Source organism: Sciurus carolinensis, chromosome 2 (genome assembly GCF_902686445.1).
Source record: "Sciurus carolinensis chromosome 2, mSciCar1.2, whole genome shotgun sequence".
Classification (NCBI taxonomy): domain Eukaryota; kingdom Metazoa; phylum Chordata; class Mammalia; order Rodentia; family Sciuridae; genus Sciurus; species Sciurus carolinensis.
The window spans coordinates 67735421-67756749 of NC_062214.1; the positions used below are offsets into that span (position 1 = coordinate 67735421).

A 21329-nucleotide genomic window follows, 5' to 3' on the forward strand; every position below is an offset into this window, starting at 1 on the left:
CTCCATGACCTCATTCTCTCACCTCTCCAAGACAATGTCTACCCAATAATTGTGGCTTAAAAGCAAATCATTCTGGACCCTACAAAGATAAGGTCCAGGGATTTCTACTAAGGATGATGTCTGCTTCTCCAGATTCTTCTATTTTATAAGTTGCCCTTTCTCCTGGTGTTATGGTTTAGATGTGGTATCCCCCAAAAGCTCACAAGACAATGCAAGAAGGTTCAGAGGAGAAATGATTGGGTTGTGAGAGTCTTAACCCAATCAGTGAATTAATCCTGACAGGGATTAATTGAGTAGTAACTAAAGTGGTAGGATGCAATTGGAGGAGGCAGGGAATTGGGGGCATGGTTTTGGGGTATATATTTGTATCTGGCAAGTGGAGACTCTCTTTCTCTGCTTTCTGATCATCATGTGAGCTGCTTCCCTCCCCCACATTCTTCCATCATGATGTTTGGCCTTACCTCAAGCCCTGAGAAATGGAGCTGGCCTTCTATGGACTAAGACCTCTGAAATACACTTTTCCTCCTCTATAATTTTCTTGTCAGATCCTTTTAGTCACAGCAGCAAAACAAGCTGACTAAAACACCTGGTATGTTCTTCTCCAAAGTAAAGATCAGCAGAAACCTTAAGGTGTCATCCCTACTGTCCCTCCTCTTCCAAAAAGGTCCAAGAATACCCTGGCAGAGATGGGAGGAAGGAAAAGAGGGTCCTTCTGGTGTTACTTTTATAATACTTGTCCTTTTATTTTCTCAGTCAAGTTTCACCCAGTATGGAGGAGTATGGTGAGGCCTCTACACCAAGGAGATCAGAAAACTCCACCTTTGCCTTCATCAGCAGGACCCCTTTGAGTCCCAAGATGGTAAGCCCCATGCTTCTATGTTTACTAAAGGTCTGGGGTGTAGTGCACACTGGCCATTCTGGACTGTCTAGCATGCATCTTTCCCCCTCTGGGTAATGTGCACCGTTCCTTTGGGAGATTACACAAACACACGCACACATATGCACTGTTTGTGAGAGGTGTCATTGCCTGTGGAAGCCCAAAGAGTAAGAGCCTCCCTCAATCTACCACAGGTGGTAATGGGGAAGGGCAGACAGAGACCATCAACACAGTCACAATGGTACATAAAAAACAGGCCCTGCCACCGATCGCTACGTGGTATTTGTGACCTCACCTTTCTGGGTGTTCTCGGGTGCTGCTCATGTTTCAAGGAAGGTTTCCCAGCCTGGATAAATTCTTTTACTCTTATTTATTCCTTATCATCAAGAATCCAGATGAATAAAATGGGCTGATGTAGCTTGGGTGATATAGAAGGAAAGTATTTTTCACGGAACCCTAAAATCTACTCAGTACCTCAGAAATTCTTCCAATGCATCACTTAAATTTAATTCTGAAATATATTTTAAACTACTTTTAAAATCATAATTAAAACCCAACAGGTTACCCTTGGGGAGAAAACCTACTAGAGGGTGGCATGATAGAACCTTCTGAAGGTGGATAAGTGTAGTCATGTGATTGCACAACAATGTGAATGTACTGAATACTACAGAACTATATACTTAAGTTTAACCATCTGGGCAAATTTTATGTTATGTATGTGTTAGTATTCCATTACTGTAAAAACAAATCAAAACCAAGAAAACGTCTGAGATGATCAACTGATAAGAGAAAGGTTTACTTTGGCTCAGTTTTGGAGGTTTCAGTCCATGGTTGGTTGGCTCCATTACTTTTGGGCCTGAGGTGAGGCAGAATATCACTGGGAACACATGGCAGGGGAAGTTGCTCATTTCATGGTAGCCAGGAAATAAGAGAGAGAGAAAAAAAGAATGCATGTGCGTAGAAGAGACAGAGGTCCCACAATCCTCTTCAGAGGCCCCACAATTCTCTTCCAGGGCATTTTCCCAATGACCTACAACTCCAAAGTACAGCCTACCTCTTAAAGATTCCACCATCCTGCAATAGCATCAAGCTGGGGACCAAGTCTTCAACACATGCCATTTGGAGGACATTCCATAGTCAAAACATACCAGCATATTTTACCACTACATAAAAAAGCCACAGATTAAAACAGAATTCAAAACATTGCTTTAAAACTATTGCAATTAATACAAGATTAACAAAAAAAAAAAAAAAAAGAATATAGGCACAAATTTTAAAAATCCATCAAGATTTGTGCTCTTTACTATATGGGAGCTAAATCCTTATTAAAACAAGGAAATAAAAATGTAATTATTACCAGACTGTACTACATTGGCAACCCTGAGATCCTCCCAGTTATCTTGAGGTACTAGATGCTTCATTCTCTACATAACCAGGATGCAGTAACTCAAGCAAGAGCTGGATCCTGAGCTTTCAGGGCAGCTGTTCAAAGTCTCCTTGCATTGGCAAGCACATATCTATGTGATTCAGATGATTTTTCCATTCAGTGCAATCAAAATAAAATGAAATACTAAATCAGAGATTGGGAATGACAAAATTATACAGATGGAATACAGATAAAACGCAGAGGTTTGAAGATCAGAGAGGGAAGGGGTGAGTAATGGGCCACTGAATGTCTTAGAGGTGATGGACTCACTCTGTTCTTAATTGTTGGAGTAAATGGACAAAGATACACATGTGATGAATGTCACAAAACTATATCCATCCATTGCTATCAAAGGAGTGTTTGTTCTAGGGCCTTCCCAGTTACTGAAATCTGCAGATGCTCAAGTCCTTTACGTAAAATAGTGTGGTATTTGCAGAGAAACTAAGCAATTCTTCCATATACATTAAATCATCTCTAGATTGTTTATAATACTTTACACAATGGGATTGAAGTCTAAATAATTGTTATGCTGTACTGTTTAGGAAAAAATGATGAGACAAAAGTATGTGCAGGGCTGGGAATATAGCTCAGTGGTAGTGTTTGCCCAGCATGTGCAAGGCCCTGGTCTGGTTCAATTCCTAGCACTGAAAAAAGTCTATACCTTATCTTTTTCAATCCATGTTTGGTTGAATCTAAAAATGGAGAAACCATGGATATAGAGGATTGGCTATATATATATATATATATATATATATATATATATATATATATAAAAGCATACCACAAAATGAGTGACTACTGAGGGACATTTGTAGTCATTGCTTTTGACCCACTGATTTCCTGGTTTTAATAATGCCCTGAAAAAATACAAGTTACCAGTAGAGGAAGCTGGGTGATAGAAATAAAAGAACTTTCTACCTTGGTCACTTTTTGTGATTCTATAATTGCATCAAACTTAAATGATAAATATAGAGATAAACTGGATGTCGAGATTAGTATATGCTGGACGTCCCTCTAGTTTTCAAAATTTTTATCTTTATCAAATTACACCATTGTTCTTACTGACTTGATAACATGTAAGAGTGACTTATGACACATTAAAATAAATGTTTCCTCATAAAACACCATATAAGTCCAGCTGTGTTCAAAAGAGGATTCATTTCCATTGTTGTCAAAGTTGAAAACCACTGAGGTATTAGAAAGAACATGCAATGGACATCAGGAGACAGGCTGGATCGGATCTCAGCTAATCAGCTGTCAAATGAAAAATGATTACACCCAGCCCTGCCATTAAGACTTTCTTGCTTAGGAAATGAGACACATGCAGCTAGAAGGCCACATAAGGACATCAGATGTTCCCTGGTAACATGTGGCTAAGAGTCAATGAATAGTGCTATGAACTGAGTTGTGTTCCCTCAAAATTAATATGTAGAAGTTGTAACTTTCAATGTGACTATATGAAGAGGGAGGGCCTTTAAAAATGTAATTAAGGTTAAATAAGGTCATAAGGATAGGGGCCTAATCAATATGAACGATGAACTTATAAGAAGAGGGAGTGGTGGGGTGTAGCTCAATGGTTCAGCACTTGCCTAGCGTGCACCAGGCCCTAGGTTTGAGTCACAGAACTGCAAAGGAAAAAAGAAGAAGAGGGAGAGGGAGAGAGACAACAGAGGTGCACATTCAGAGGAATGACCACGTAAGGGCACAGTGAGAAGGTGGCCATCAGCAAGAAAAAGAGAGAGACCTTGCCAGAAACCAAATATGCCAACACCTGGATCTTGCATCTCCAGGCTCCAGGACTGTGAGGAAGTACACTTTTGTTTGAGCCATGTGGTCTGTGTGGTGTTTTGTAATGGCAGCCTGAGAGAACTATTAAAAGTAGTGTGGTGATGTGATGTAGAAGAGGGAAAGAGGTTTTCTTAGTACTAACTGCCTGATCTTCCACAGGGGGCCTGAACACAGTACAAATTGCAATTAATGGCAGATTTCTATCAAAAGAATATTTCACATATTCAAAGAAAAACCAGCTATAAATCATATAAAAGAAAACCATATGACTAGATGCATGCTGTTCACAAATACTGTACTCATTGTTTCCTTCCTTCAATCAGCCGACCAACCAACAATGGTGACTGAGTCTCTCAAATCCTGAGTCAGATTCTCAAGACACACAGAGTGGAGGCCCAAGCCTGGCTCTGTGTACTGCATAGTCTTCGGGGTAGATGGGTAGTATGAGCCAGGGCTATGTGAGGATGAGGGCCTCCCCAAGCCAAGCAAGGGGAGCAGACGCACAGAGCAGAGATGTCCTCGAGAAAGAGCTATGGTAGTCATCAAAGTTGACCTGTGAATGTTGGAAAATAGGGAAAATTCTGGGGATAGTACGTGATTTGGAAACTCGTTCTTTGGAAACTCTATCAATGGACAGAGGTCAATACACACACACACACACACGCACGCACGCACGCACGCACGCACATTCTATAGCCTCAACCAGACATGCCTGGTCAGCTATCCTTCAAGAGAACCATGCTTTCCATTTCCTAGTCTACTAATTTCATTACAGAGACATCCCAAATAACAAAACACAGATTTATTGATTGTTTTTTGACACCTGTTCTTCTAGCTGTTTACAGGATATGTGAAGTTTAAAAAAATCATTTTGTAAACTTGAATATACAAAATAAATGTTACATAACGTGATACTAGATTTTGAAAGGCTTTATAAATGACATAACCCAAACTGATCTTTTGACAGATTAAGAAACCCAAAATAGAGGGTGACCCAGGGTCACCCAATTCATCTGTGGTAAAGACAGCAAAGACTCGGGGTTACCTACAGCTGAGATTCTATGAGAAGCATAAGTTGTTAAAATTTGAATTTCACAGTATTATATATTTTTGAACCTGTTTTCCTTCAGTTTTACTATAATTTGAAGTGTGCAAGAGTCATGATTTTGCTTTGGGCAATGCAGTATTTGGAGCTCCTAGTTGGTAAAGGTTTGTGCTGACAATATTGGAAAGCTCTTGATGTTTCCTCTCTTAACCAAGCATTCTATTCCTACACCCTAAGAGTGTTTTCCACTGAAAACTGAGAATTCAAGAACAAGCCATGTATCATTGAGAATAGGGAAGGAAAGGAAAATGGCGAGTGAGGGAGAAGAAGAAAGATGGGAAGAAAGGGGAAGAGAGAAAATGCGTTCTTCCAGTAGAGCACATTGGTACCAGTATTATCTGTCTAGAAAGTAACCCGCCTACACCAGGGTTGGTAGAGGAGACTGGTCTTAAACTACACAGTCACGCTTTACTCTTAGGCACTCACTAAAGATCAATTGCAAGCACAAATATAAACCACTACACTTCTGTCTCATGACAATTGTGTTACTCAGTGAGTCCCTTCTTGCCCTGATGACCAAGATGCTTGTAGTCAACAGCACCCCCAACTGCAGACACCAAGGTGGCCTAGTGGCTCTTCCCCTTCGGTTTAACTTTTCCTGTCTTACTTAATAACCCTTCAACCAGATGCTGTCTGTCATAAGCAACTTCAAAACTTTTCAGGAAAAAAAAAAAAAAAATCAACCAATTTACAAGAAAATAACCAAAAAAAAAAAAAAAAAATACTGAACTTGTTCATTGACAGCTCATTCAGACTGGAAGTGTTAAGAAGTCCCAGGATATATCAGCCCCTTGCATCATTATTTGAACTCTAAACTTACCAACAGTGTCACACGGCTCATCTTTGTGAACGCAGAAATCTGTCCTAAAAAAAAAAAAAAAAAAAAAAAAAAAAAAGGAGAGAGAGGGAGAGAGATAGACATAGTCAGGTGGATGTGGTTTCCTGGAAAAATGGGAGAAGAAACACTGAGATTAACCTTGATTATGGCTTTAGTTGTCACAAGTCACAATGACGTACCACAATTAACAATGTTTGCCAAGAGAAACTGGCCTACAACATGTCTGAGTGGCAAGCCCAGTTACCCCATGAGGACCCTCCCTTTATAGCTGGACGAGTCCATAAAAAACAGTTGCTGAAAAGACTCCAACAGCTGAAAAAGTTCTGGAAGAGGTTAAGTTATTGATTGAAAACAATTATCAGTCAATATCATCAAACTGTAATGGCTTCTCCAAGCTCCTCTATTTGGGCAGCAACTGCTTCTAATGACCATGAATCGTATCTATGAGAAGTCAATGAAAAAGTCATTTCTGAAAACTATTCTTCAAAGTTCTCTGCAATCCCCCAGGTGTGCAGCTGTGGTTGGGTGAGACCCCAGAGATGCTCAACTGGGTCTAGCCCCAGGTCTTCAGGTCCAAGGGTTCACTCTTGCCTCTCATGTGAAACGAGGGATTAGAGCCTACTTTTACAGTAACGAGCAATGCTCCTCCATAAGTTCTCACAGTCACTAGTCAACTACAGAGTGCCTAGGAACTGGGTAAGGAGAGGGTGGCCCCAGCAGCAGTCCCTCCTGGGCCCCATGCCCATCTCTCATAGGGCCCACAGACAGCACTCACTCACCTGCAGTTCTACACACACCTAGTACAGCTGCAGGTTTCAGAACACACCACTACTCGTCTTCCTTTTTTAAAAGTCTGGGAAGGAAGATAGTGCTGGCCAGACAATGCTGACACTAAGTCAAGTTAGGATAAAAAGTGGCAGCCCTGGTTGGGCCACAGCCTGTCTTCCCTTACCAGGGAAACACATGCCAGTTTCTGGCCCACCATTCCTGCATTCTGGCATTCACTCGCCTCCGTTCCTCTCCCTCCCTCTCCCTCTCCCTACAGCTAATCTCAGGGCAGGATATGACCTGCCATTCACACTGGGGGCAATGATGGAGTGTATTACTCCCCTGACCCCATTTTTAAAATTTATTATTTATTTAATTGGTTCTTTTTAGTTATACATGACAGAGTTCATTTTGATAAAATTATGCAAGCATGGAATATATCTTAGTCTACTTAGATGTATCTCTGGCCTCCCCTCCGGATTTCAGCCTCCTCCAACACACAGCACACTTTGGTGTATTAGCCCCTGAAGCATAATCTGCATCTGACGATTCTCATCACCCACTGTGGACTCCCATGAGAGTGGAGCAAACCCTGCGTGTCCCCAGCCCTGGCTTTGTTTCTGGATCAGGGATGGGAATCTTAAAAGGTCCCATCGGCCCACTTGTACTCACAGACAGTGAATCTGTAGTTTAAAGGGGCTCTGCTTGGGCTCTGATGTACAGAATCCCAGGTCCAGGATGACTGCCTCAAGTCCACAGTGGGTAAGGCAGGTGGCAAGGATAAATGTGACAGTTTAGAAGGTGCAGAGAGAGAGTAAAGGGGAGCCGGGGCCAACCATGTCAGCAGCTCACACAGGTTTTACTTTGATGGAAATTTCAAATTTTCTCAGAACATACATATTTTTGGTAATCAATGTTTGGGTCAATTTATCATTGTATGTTGTTATTTGTTGACAAAAATTATATAGATTTATATGATACAATGTGTGTACCTCACTAAATGATTAAATCCAGTCAATGACCATATCCATTATCTTACTTACTAATCAAGTTTCTGTGGCGAGAAAATGTTAAATCTACTCCCTTCTCAGTTTTCAAGCATTCAATGTTACTGTTAACTATAGACACTATGCTGTACAACAGATGTCCAGAACTTATTCCAGGTAATCGATTTTAAAACTACTTTAACAAGGGGAGAAATAAGACCCCCATACTTACCATGACTGCACCCCAAAACCAAGAGAACTTCATGGAAATTGAGAGGGAATAACCACAAGGAGCTATAAAAGCAAGTCTTCTGACTTAATTTTTCTGTCAGAAAGTTCCCTTTATGAGGCTAATTAACAGGCACAATGATCCTGAGGAGCTGAAGGGAAGATTAGAGGCCAGCAGAGATGTCCCAGCAGTGTAGTGATGGCTGGTCTTGTGAGTTTGCTTGGGTGTCTGCCTAGCACTCTCTGTAGAAGTGCAGATCTGGGCTTGGGGGAGAAATCCTGTGTTCCTGACTTTCTGGGTCAGATGCAGAGCCAAAGGTAATGCATGTCAGGTGCTGAGGCCCCCAAGACTCCAGTCCTCTGTGTGGGCCCCTTTAGGCCCCCACACCCAATTCACTCAGTGACTGTCTCTAGCCCCAGACACAGCTGCAGAAAACTTCATTTCTGCTGCTTCTGGCTCAGTGGTGTCTGCTGGATATGATGTCATAAGCTCACATCCTCCACAGTGGCTGTCTTTTGGTTGGTGGGCATCCAGGAGAACACACGCAGGCCCAGACACAGCACATCGGGGGAAAGAAAACAAAGGAAACCTTCAAATCTCCAGTCCTCGGCCCAGGACATGGGGACGCTGTCCCCTGAACACTATCATGCCTGCACAGCTTCCATTGTAGACACTGAGCTCGGATTACTCTGGGACGAAAGGACTGCTTCAGAGCAGCAGCTGCCTTGCACCCAATTTCCTTACAAAAACATCAGCTCATTATTATCCCAACCTAGGGAATTGCAGCTCTCTGCCCCTAATTATTAAACGATGCTTCTCAGCCAGCTCCAACTCCAACACTACCTCCCCACCTCGTGGGAGGTCTTCAATTTAACATCTGCGTGGACCCAGAGGATGTGGTCCATTCAGTCTAGCAGCTCCACAGAAGCAGGTGAGAGGAATCATGAGTACTGGGTAGCTTTGAGGTGTCAGCATGAAATGGAGAAAGAAAACACAGGCTCCTGGGCTGCCTCAGATATAGTGTCATTCAGGCGACCATGCATCAGCTCCCCCAGGGACCCACTGCCTGCAGGTATGGGAGCCTTGTTCTTTTTATCCCTGGAAGAAGACACTTCTTGTCCCCAGCACTCTCACCCAGAACCACACCCAGGCAGTCGTCACCTCCCCAATGTGCTAAATTAGAAAACAATATGTTTTAAAATTTTTTATTATGGTAAACACATGTAAGACAAAATTAAGCATCTTAGCCATCACGCGCACAGCTCAGAAGTGTTTGTTAATCACACTCACAACGTCACATAGCCATCACCACCACCCAGCTCTAGAACATTTCCATCTTATAAAACTGAAACTCTGCACCCATTAAACACTGATTCCCTACTAGGCTCTACCACCATCCCCCAGTAACCACCATTCTACTTTCTGTCTGTATGAATTTAATGTCTCCAGGTCCCTCATATAAGCAGAGTCATTCAGTAATTATCTTGTGCCTATATCACTCAGCGTAATGCTCTAATGGAGCATTCAGGCTATAGCATGTGTCAAAATTTCCTTCCTTTTTATTAAAGTAGAATAATATTCTATTGCATTATATGCTACATTTTATCTATTCACTGTTGATGATGATCATTTGATTTGCTTCTACCCCTTGACTACTGGGAATGCTGCTGCTGGGAACAAGCGGGTACAAATCTCTCTTAGAGTCCCTGCTTTCAGCTGTTTTGGATATATGCTCAGAAGTAGGACCGCTGGATTTTTTTTTCTTTTAAAGGATCAATCTTATTGTTTACCACAGTGGTTATACCATTTATTTTCCCACCAATGGTGCACAAGGGTTCCAATTCCTCCACATCTTCCTAACACTTGCTATTTCCTTTGAGTCAAGTAACCTGTTAGGAGGCAGGAAAAAAAAAAGAAAAGCAAGTCTAATTGGCAGCATCTCTGGGCCCAGGGTATGTTCATGTATGCCCATGGCTACTTGTAAAAGGGAAAATGTAGAAACTTTGCCAACTCTGATTTTGTTGACATTTGTGTCCTCTGGAAAAAATGCTATTCATTCCCAGCACAACACAATTATTCTTTTACCTCCCAGTTCTGGAGATCTAACAAAGCATGATGACCAAAGTTAATGTATTATAGTCTTTATTTTTTATAATTTGTTATCTTATTCAGTAAATATTCATTTAACAACTATCATAAGAACCAGGTGCTAGATCTGATGTTGGGGGATACATAATTTATATGAGATTCTCAGGCTATCCTTATGGAGCTTGCAGCTTAGGAAGGGGATACCATAAAAATAATAGAAGCATAAAATGTAAACATTTTAACATACCAGAAACTATGCTGCATTCTTAAAAGTTTTACAGGTATGTGTAACACAATGTATTAGAAATCTCTGGACTTTCTGAGGTTACCCTATGCTCCAATATTCAAAACAAATATGACTTAATCCTTCAACTGAAATCCAATGAATCTCTCCTTTCAATATATTCTGGTTCTTCTATAACTTTTCTATTTCTCTTGACGGTATGTTTTCTTGAATTCTCATTTTAATTCTGTATTTAAATCACTTCCTGCATTTACCTTTTGCACCCCCTGCTTCCTCCTCCTGCTCCTCACCACTTCTGATGCTGGTCAATCCCTGCCCCATCAAGAGAAGGCTGCTACGGACTCTTCACTGAAGGTCTGAGGTAATGGCACATAAGAGGAAGATGGAAGTGGTGGTTTAAAAGGATAATATAATATAGATTATTTCTAACACCTTTTCTCCATCATGGATCATTTTCGTATAGTTTTATTTGCTCTATAAGACCCTGCTTATTACTAATTTCCTAATTTTTCTTTCTTGCTTTTATTCTCTCCTACCCTTTTTCTTGTTCTGCTTTCTCATTTCCCCCACACCTATTTCTTCTAGTTCAGGTATTCACTCCATTCCCCATAACCTAATACTCTCAAATGGCTCTAAACAACTTTTTAAAAAATGTTTCATTTGTTCTAATTAGTTATACATGGTAGTAGAACGCATTTATGCATTTTGATAAATCATACATCAATGGAGTATAATTCCTCATTTTTCTGATAGTACAAACTGTAGGATCACATTGGTCATGCAGTCATATACATACATGAGGTAATAATGTCTGTTTCACTCTTCCTAACTCCATATCCGTTCCACTCCCATCACTCCTCTCTACCTACTCTAAAGTAACTCTACTCTTCCCTAGTGTGAGAATTAATGGTGAATTAGCATTCAAATATCAGAGAAAACATTCAGCCTTTGGTTTTTGAGTTTGACTTAGCATGATATGATATTCTCCAACTCCATCCATTTACCAGCAAATGCCATAATATCATTCTTCTTTAAAGCTGAGTAATATTCCATTCTGTGTGTGTGTGTATTATATATTATATATATCAAACTTTCTTTATCCATTCATCTGTTGAATGACACCTAGGTTGGTCCCATAGTTTAGCTACTGTGAGTTTTGCCGCTATAAATATTGATGTGGCTGTGTCACTGTAGTATGCTGATTTTAAGTCCTTTGGATATAAACCAAGGAGTGAGATAGCTGGGTCAAATGGTTCCATTCCAAGTTTTCTGAGGAATCTACAAACTGCTTTCCATAGTAGTTATACCAATTTGCATTCTCACCAGCAATGTATGAGTGTACCTTTTTCCCTACATCCTCAACAACATTTATTGTTGCTCGCATTCTTGATAATTGCCATTCTGACTGGAGTGAGATGAAATCTTAGAGCAGTTTTGATTTGCATTTCTCTAATTGCTAGAGATGTTGGACATTTTTTCATATATTTGTTGATTGATTATCTTCTTTTGTGAAGTGTCTGTTCACTTCCTTAGCCCATTTATTGATTGGTTTATTTGTTGTTTTAGTGTTAAGCTTTTTTGACTTCTTTATATATCCTAGAGAATAATGCTTTATTGAGGTGCATGTGGTAAAGATTTTCTTCTAATCTTTAGCCTCTCTCTTTACATTATTGATTGTTTCTTTTGCTGAGAAGAAGTTTTTTAGTTTGAATCCATCCCATACATCAGTAATGAATCCACTGAAAGAGAAATTAAGAAAAATGCCCCATTCACAGTAGCCTCAAAAATAAAATAAAATAGTTGGGAATCAATCTAACAGAAGAGGTGAAAGACCTCTACAATAAAAACTACAGAAGACTAAAGAAAGAAATTGAAGACCTTAGAAGATGGAAAGACCTCCCCATGCTCCTGGATAGGCAGAGTTAATACTGTCAAAATGGCCACACTACCAAAAACATTTTACAAATTTAATGCAATTCCTATTAAAATTCCAATGACACTCTTCATACAACTAGAAAAAGCAATCATGAAATTCATCTGGAAAAATAAGGGATCCAGAATAGTCAAAGCAATCCTTAGCAAGAAAAGTGAACCAGGAGGCATCATAATACCAGACCTTAAATTATTCTACAGAGACACAGTAACAAAAACAGCATGGTATTGGCACCAAAACAGACACACAGACCAATGGTACAGAATAGAAGACAAGGGGACGAACCCACATAAATACAGTTATCCCAAAGAGACAAAGGCACCAAAAACATTCACTGGAGAAAAGATAGCCTGTTCAAGAAATGGTGCTGGGAAAAATGGAAAGTCACATGTAACAAAATGAAATTAAATCTTTATCTCTCACCTGGAATGAAACTTAACTCAAAGTAGATTAAAGACTTAGGTATTAGAACAGAGACTCTGTGCCTAATAGAAGAAAAAGTAGGCCCAAATCTTCACCATGTCAGCCTAGGATCTGACTTCCTTAACAAGACTCCTAAAGCACAAGAAGTAAAATCAAGAATCAATAGATGGGATGGATTCAAACTAAAAACCTCAGCAAAAGACACAATGTATTATATTTTTAAAAATTTCTCATTACATTTTAACTATTCTTACCCAAAAACATGATGGTAAGATGGATCTATGATGAATATATTCATTAGTTAGTAATCAAAGGAAAACAGGCAGAGAACAACAGGCAGAGAAAAAACTTTTTCCAATGTAGGAAAAGTGCCCGTAGTTAGTATTTTTTAACAAAACACTAGAGTTTATACAATTTATGCAGTGTTTATAAAAATCACTTTCAAAGTAGGGTACTTGGGAATTTAGTTGCATATTCCAGTGATGAAGTTGTTTAGAACTCCTCTCTAGGAAAGGTTTTTAGGCCTAATTTAATTCTCATTTGAAAAAATTAGTCACATTAATTATGGTCATGCACAGACATGGTTCCCAGCATTCCCACTAGCTCCCTAAACGGAATCCATTCTTGAAGCATGGTACCCATAACCCTCTCACTGCAATCATCAGGGGATGCTACAGAATGTCCCATAAGCTCCAAACTGCCATTTCCAAGTGCCCTGAGCAATTGCAGCCTCTGGCCAGTGTGAGTGGTCTGCACACTAAGGAAGGTGGTACCTGGAAGGTTCCCAGCATTCACTAAGTATAAGGCAGGTCAGGTTCATCCTTTGGTTCTTGGTCCCTGACAGTGCACCAGCCATATCATAGGCAATCATCATTACTGAATATACTATTTCTAGAACATCCCATTATATTTTCAATCACATAGTATAGAAGCCACAAATGTTCTCATAAGTGAACTGTATTCTACAAAACACATTTTAATCCTTAGGGCTGGCACCTGATGAATCAACTTCAAGAGTGACCAGGCATCTGTCTGGGGTCTAGTGGTGGCCTTACTCATGTGCTGGAGTTTTTAAGAGGAGAACAGAGCTGTGTTGCCTGTTTGCTGGGGCATGGGCCACAGATATCTTTGGGCTGGAATGTTCAGCACGTGACCCAAAAGATGCACCCAAAGAGCCTATTTTGACTCAAAACCAAAATGTTAAATGGGACTTAACTCTTCATGAATGGACAGGTTGTCTTCAAGCCAAAGACAGGATAAAGTTCTTCCTTCTACAACTATACCTCCAAAAATAGAGAGGAAAACAAAGAATGGGGTTTGGGATTTATGTTAAAAAAAAAAAAAATTCATCCTTAAAATTCAAAGCTGATACACTCCCAGCAACTGTGATAAAATACAGGTATTTTTAATCTAATGGATTAAGTCATGTCCTGTAGGGGGAGTCTGGTATGAACACATTATAATATTTTTTACATTATTAAAGTAAAGCAAACAAGAGAGATACAAAACCTACAAAAAATGAAATAATTACATTTACATTGGCAGTGGTTTAAACTGTGCCCCATAAATAAGATATGGTCAAGTTCTAGGCCCTGTTACCTGTGAACGGGACCTTGTTTTAGAAAGAGGGTTATTGAAGATGGTACCAAGTTAAGCTATAGTCACAAGGATTAAGGTGGGCCTTAACCCAACAACTGCTGTCCTTTCAAGAAGAGAAGACTCTGGATATAGAAGTTTATGTGCAGGGAGAAGCCCACGTGAGGATGGAAGACAGGTTAGAGAGATGCCATCTACAAGTCCAACAAGTCCAAGCATGCCAAGGATTGCTAATGGCCACCAGCAGCAGCAGGAGGAAGGAAAAATCCTCCCCTAGAGCCTTGGGCAAGAGCATTGCCCTGCCAACATCTTAATTTTGGACATCTAGGCTCCAGAATGTAGAGGGATAAATTTCCATCAGAAATCTGTGGTCATTTGTTACAGTAGTTTAAGAAAACAAAAGCAATGCTGCCACTGGCTGCTTTGGAGGCTGCTTTGGGTTTCTGTTGTCCACTGCTACCCCCTGGCATCCCTCTCAGTCTAGAAGGATAAGTCCAGTTCTGCAGTCTACAAAGAAGCTTTATTGTTTGCTTCAAGTAGAGGCTACAGGTGACTTCCACGGGCATCCAGAAGGTTCCAGTGGACCCCATGCTACCTGTGAATGGCCCATCTAGCAAGGCCTAGTGAAGCACAAGCACACCTGTGTGGACTTCCTCCAACAGGAAACTGGTCGCATCCACTCCCTTTCTACTGGCCAAAGTCAGTGTGAAGCACCTTTGGACCTGTTAGTCAGTATTTTCTTTAGTGGGGGAAGAAGTAATAGATGAATTTTCTTGGAAGTTGTAACTCTTGGTTATCTAGGCTTTCAGTAGTTTTCTAATATTCATAATAGGATGAATAATGGCTGATTCTCAGTGCTAGGCACTGGGAAGAGCACATCACATGCAATGGCTCACATAATCCTCAGCCCACGGAGGTGGGTGCTTTTGTTAACCCCTATTTTACTAATGAGGAAACCGAAGTCCAGTCAGGTAGACAAAGGTCTGATGTGAGCCTGAATCCTAACAGCAATTCCTAAAAAGGGAAACATCTCTTCCCTCTTACATATCAGCCACGGATTGACTCTAAATTTACCTGGTCACAAATACAGCAGCATCCACAGGGGGTGTATCGTCCTTCCCTCCTGGAACCTGATTGTTGCCAAGGTACCGTGCACCTCCATATTCTTCATTTTGCCAGTGACAGAAGCTCTCCAAGGACCGCTCGCCATGGTGCCCAATGGACAACTTGGCCTAATAGAAATTGAGGAGGTAGTCAGAGAAGTGGACACCCATGGAAGCCAAGTGTCCATCCAGATCATAGTGTGGACATTAAGGTGGAGACAGCTGCTCACTAAGACATCACTTGATGACTTGCTGTCCCCGTATAAAAGAATAACACTAGTGGCTATTCAGAACACCCCAGAAGAGAACATCAGGGATCTTATCTTTCAATTAAAATGCAGGTTATGTTAAAGAAAAGCAATCTACTTCTCTATAAATACAACAGTGTACCAAACCAAGCAGTGTCACCTCAATCTCATGTTGATAACCTGATGTGTAGATAACATGGTCATGTGGGATGCATTCAAACGTAAGACCAGGAAATGCTGCTACAGGGAATTCAGCAGGGGTGGAAGGTCCAGGAGGATGCCCTGATTCTAAAGGCCCCTTCAGCTCTGTACATAGAGCGCCTATGCGAGACCTTCCAGGTGGCAGGGATATGCAGGATCCCATTGCCAGGGCTCTTCTGTGACTCTAAACCGTCTCCACTGTTTACACTTCTGTGTGTTCTGAGTTGTGCTCATGGGGACTTACAGGACGTTGTCGTAGCAGGACAAGCTTGGTAACTTGAATGTTGATTTTAATTCCAAGGCTCTGGTGCTGAAACATATTATATACCTATCAAGAGAGAAAAAGATACAAAATATGTTTTAAAATACAGTGCAACCCTGGCTGAGGGCTTGGAAGAAAGAAAAGATATCAGATAGAAACTAAGGTAATCTGAATACACTACAGACTTAAGGTTATCTTACAGCATCAATATTGACCCACTAATCATAACATACCATACTAAGATATTAATAGAGGAAATCATGTCTAACTCTCTGTACCATCTGCTCAATTTTTCTGTAAATCTAAAACTGTTCTAAAATACAAAGTCTATTAATGAATGTCATATTAAAATGAATACTAAAATATACCTTGTGCACTTCCAGTAGTAGAAAAACTAAAAAATAATATATAAGTCAAATTTTGATATTGATAAAGATTTATTAGAACAAAAAATGCAAATATGTGAAGCATAACCTGGATTTTATTTCTAAGGTTTTCTGAAATCAAAAATAACTCCCTTAAAAGTGAATATTCCAAAAGAAAAACAGATATGATAGAAAACTCTGGAATCACACAGACATGTGTATACAGATACACTCAAAGCTAAGCTAGAAACAACTCAGCCTTTGAAAAAAACGTATAAGACAGGTGATTCTGAAAAAAAAAAAAAAAAAAAGAAAAAAAAAAGACATGGGTGTTAGATGATTTTGGTCAAACACTCAAAATTCCCATTCTGGGCTTTCATGCAGGGAGATGAGAGGGAGGGAGAAGATAGATACCTGTTGTGTCCAGCCAGGGTCTCTCTAACCCTTACCACAAACCTCAGTTGGGAAATAGGCTCCACCTAAAAGCTACCTGTTAAAGACAGCTGAAGGTGACTTGTTCCTCTAGCCAAAACATTCATTTCCTCCTTTATTCCCTGCAGTCCTCAAACTAACCAAAGTTTGTCACTGAAATAAATTATAGTAACAAAGGGATATGTCCTCAGAGTAGCCTCTTGCTATGGTTCACGTATAATTTGAGTGTCCCCCAAATGTCCATAAGCAAAGATTTGGTCCCTAGAGGGTGCCAGTGGGAGATGCTATGAACCTTTAGGAGGAAGGGACATGTGGGAGACCCTGAAGTCATGGAAGATAGGAGATATGCCCCCAAAGGGGACTGTGGGACCCAAGTCTTGCTCTCACTGCTTTTTGGCTTGAAATGTGACTGCTTGCTCTGACATGCACACCTGTCATTATCATCTGCCATCTTTGCCTGAGGTCGAAGCAACAGGTCTGATTTTGAACTTGAACCTCCAACACTAGGAGCTCAGTAAACCTTTTCTCTTTACAAATTAGTTGCCTCAAGTATTTCATTATAGTAAAACCAAACTAATACTTATTTCTTGTTGGTAGAACTTAAATTATAAATACCTCAAAATCAGAAGTCCTGCGAAAGTATTCCAAGGAGAAGAGATAAAGGGAATCTTGAATAAGGCAGAGGAATGAATTTTGACATGACAAAGAAACACCACTGACTTTAAAGATCCCTTGAGTTCCTTTTCTATAATATTACTCAGAGAGGTTAATTGGGGAAGGTGATAAAGTGGCAGTAGTTAGTTGCAGGACACAGAGGGAACAGGAATGAGAACTTTTTGAATATTCTACCTTGTTTTTACTCAGAGATAAAATCCAAAGGGGAGAATTTTCTATCAGCAACATTGACACTCTTTCTATTTGTTGCTGTGTTTCCACTATTCACACACCAGCAGCAGAAGCAATGGCCACTGCAGACAACATAGCCAGGTCAACTCAGGCCAAGTGGAGCTGGTCAATGACACAGTGCCTGGCCTGCAAGTCAGGCAGGCAGTGCTGAAAACATCTGTGTGACACAGGAATTAGCTGCATCATAGCTTGGAATTTACTGTTCAAAACTGTTGTTACAGTTAAATAAAATCTGTGTCACTTAAGAGTCTTTCCACAAGGAAAAACAGAACACATGCATTTTCCTGTTCTCACATTTTCACCCCCTACACAAATTTCCTTTCCTTAGGAACAAAACAGCAGTCATGTTGTTATACTGGACCACCTATAGGCTGATTCTGAAGTCATGTCTTCATTATCTATCCCCAAAGGACATATCCCTTTGTTACTATAAGAGGAAGGGGAAAGCATGCAACTTTTTCCTTGTTTTAGTATTTCCAGAACCACCCAAGGGCTCTAACTCAAATTTTTCCTAAAATATTCAGCACAAGGACTGGACCCAAATTGGTAAACCTCAGTTCGAAACACAAAAATAAGAATGAACAAAAACATAGTTATGAAGGAGAAAACTTGAGTTGCACAGGATTTTGTTTTAAGGTGACTTCAACAATGCCCATGGGGTTGGGGGTGTAGCTTGGTAGGGCAAAGTGGGTTCTTAGCATACACAAGACCCTGGGTTCCAGCCCTAGCACCAAAAATAAATAAAGAAGCAATGCCTGTAATGTCAACAGTAGCCAAACACTAAAGATGTTAAGAAATGTTGTAGATTTCAAGAAACAATGTGGAAAAGCACTTCTCAGCAATATTCTGAACTGCTGTATAAAGAATCTACAGGGAGTAAATGAAATCATCAGGAAGAATACAACTACAGGACAAGCTCCCTGTTAGAATCACCCATTTGCTTCTTGCTGAGCTGAACACAGTTCAGAACCAAATTCATTCCATATCCCAAGGTTCAGTCTTCCCTTGGAACAAATGCACAAAAAAAATAAAAAAGAAGTGGAGATGGAAGAGGGGAAAAAAAAACAACAAAACTTAATGTTCCAGGGGCTGGGTACAAGGTGAAACAGGAAGCTGATAAGTAGCTATGTAGTGTCAGTTTTGCAAGATGGGAGAATTCTAGAGATCAGTTGGACAATGATATGTATATACTTAACACTCAACTGTACACTTAAAAATGGTTCAGATGGCCAGGCACATGCCTGTAATCCCAGTGTCTCAGGAGGCTGAAGCAAGATTATGAGTTCCAAGCCAGCCTCAGCAATTTAGTGAGGCCATAAGCAACTCAGTAAGACCCTGTCTCTAAATAATATATATGTTATTATTGGGCTGGAGATGTGGCTCAGTGATTAAGTGCTCCTGGGTTCAATCCCTGGTACCAAAAAAAAAAAAAAAAGGTTAAAATGGTAAATTTTATGTAATTTTGTGAAAATTAAAACTTTTTTTTTTTTTTGAAGTTTCATGCTCACAATAATATTCTCTAGAAAACCCTGTGATAAGGACATTCTGGATCAAGAGAGAAGGTATCAGAGACTGACCACAGCACTTTGTCACTAGTTGTCCACTAACCACATTCCAACAAAGCTCTGTAGAACCCAGGACAGGGGCGGGGTGGATACACAGGATCTCCCTTGAGGCCCCACACCAGGCTCAGCAAGCCAGATGAAGACCTAGTGACAGCCACGAAACACAAGGTATAAGCCTCAAAGATGCAGAGCTAAGCCTGTGTCTTTTTTCCATGGAAATTCAAGCTCAGAAGTAGTTCTAGAGGTAGGAGCCACAAGACACTTAGAGAGACACCTGGTTGGACAAGGAACACTGTAGCCAATTGTCTGGAAACTCTGTCCCTAGTGTTCGGCTCTGGCTATGTCCCAGTAAGTATTCAGAGCCCTGGCAGTCTCTGTCACATTTCCTTGGCAGCATGGGGGCTCAGCCAGGTGGACCTACTGCCAACAACTAACTGTGGCTCTCCCCACTGGGCGACTTAAGGACACTGTGAGGAATGAGGGATGGCAGACAGGGAGCAGAGGAGTAGGTGGTGGAGCAGATGGGGAGAAGTTACTCGTCACACCAGGAAGAATTTTCACAAGGTCACCATCTCTGGGCATGACCCTGACCTGAGCATGCCCAGAGACAGATAGGCACCCTCAAGTAATAGCATCCATTACTTGGGAGGGGTTACATTTTCTAGTCCCCAAAGCAGAAACATCAACATCCCCAGGGGAACATGCTGAAATGCACACTCTGGAGCCCACAATAGACCTCCCTAAATCAGAGACTCTGGAGGTGGCCACACCATCTGTGTTGAACAAACCCCCCAGGGCTTCTGACTCCCCCTAGAGCATGAGAACCAGTGAGTGTTTTAACACCACGCTAATTTTGATGATCACCAGAGAAAGGTTTGTTGTCTGTTTCATAAGGTAATTGAGTGAAATTATGTCATTTTTCCTCTGAAAAGAGCCTGCCTGGAATGTCTCAGGTTTTTCATTCCACTCCAAGGTTGTTAAGGAAGCTAAGAACAACTAAAGCTCCGTCAAGTGGCCCTGTTTTCCAATTTGGCTGCTCAAATGGGGATTTTCTGGTGTTCACACCACCTGTTTCCATTTGCACTTTGTTCTTTAAGTCACGTATGCAAAAAAGGCACCACACATTTTGAAAATCCACGGCAGCCAAAACGGCACCGGCCTGGTCGAGGCTTCCTTCTCTGCATATACCTGCATGGGTTGACTGGGGATGCAGTGGCAGGAGCCGGACTCCATTCCACTGGGAAGAAGGATTTATTCACTGCAGTGCTGGGGATGCAATCCAAGTTCTCATGCATACTAGGCAAGTGCTCTACCACTGAGCCACAGCCTCAACTCTCAGGAGAATCTTTCAAAACAGCTATGTGCACAGTGCACATCGCTCTTCTGCTTATGCTTATCAGCAGCTGCCTACCACACACCAAGCAAAGCCCACTCACCATGCCCTGGTGTAATGGCCAGCCTGCTGCTCACAGTCCCCGCCACTCTCCCATTGCACACCAGGAACTGCCCCTTTGGATGCTTCTCAAATGCCAGACTGACCCCCACTGGAGGGCTCTTCATGTCAGCGTGGCACCACCCACTGTCAGTGGAGGGCCACGCCTCACAGAGGCCACCTCAGTCACTTGTCATCACTTGGTTCTTTGCACAGCAGTTATCCCTCTCTGATCTTCCTTCTCAATAGTGTGTTGAACACTGCCTGTTGTTCCTCCATGGAGCCTGATAAGGATGAGACCTGGAGTAATTCCCACTCTACCCCAGATGAGGTAGAAGAACCCCTAGCTCATATTAAGTGCCATAAACACAGCTGAACAGAGTTGACATATATCTTATTTTTGTGGTAAAATGCATATAACATAAAACCATCTCTGCCATTTTTAAGTGTACAGTTCATGGTGTCAAGCACATTCACATGGTTGTGCAAACATCACTACCATCTCCAGAACATC

The 21329-nt window shown here is 41.0% G+C and overlaps 1 protein-coding gene across 2 annotated transcripts in view; it reads right to left on the bottom strand.

The window, feature by feature from the left end:
* Adamts17 (ADAM metallopeptidase with thrombospondin type 1 motif 17) overlaps window positions 1-21329 on the bottom strand; it is a 346209-nt gene that overhangs the window by 240536 nt on the left and 84344 nt on the right. For both annotated transcript variants that reach the window (XM_047540680.1, XM_047540679.1), the window contains exons 5-7: window positions 16098-16181; window positions 15376-15533; window positions 6017-6060 (exon numbers count right to left, since the gene is read on the bottom strand). In XM_047540680.1, the coding sequence (XP_047396636.1) occupies window positions 6017-6060; window positions 15376-15533; window positions 16098-16181 (286 nt within the window). The remainder of the gene's footprint in view (window positions 1-6016; window positions 6061-15375; window positions 15534-16097; window positions 16182-21329) is intronic.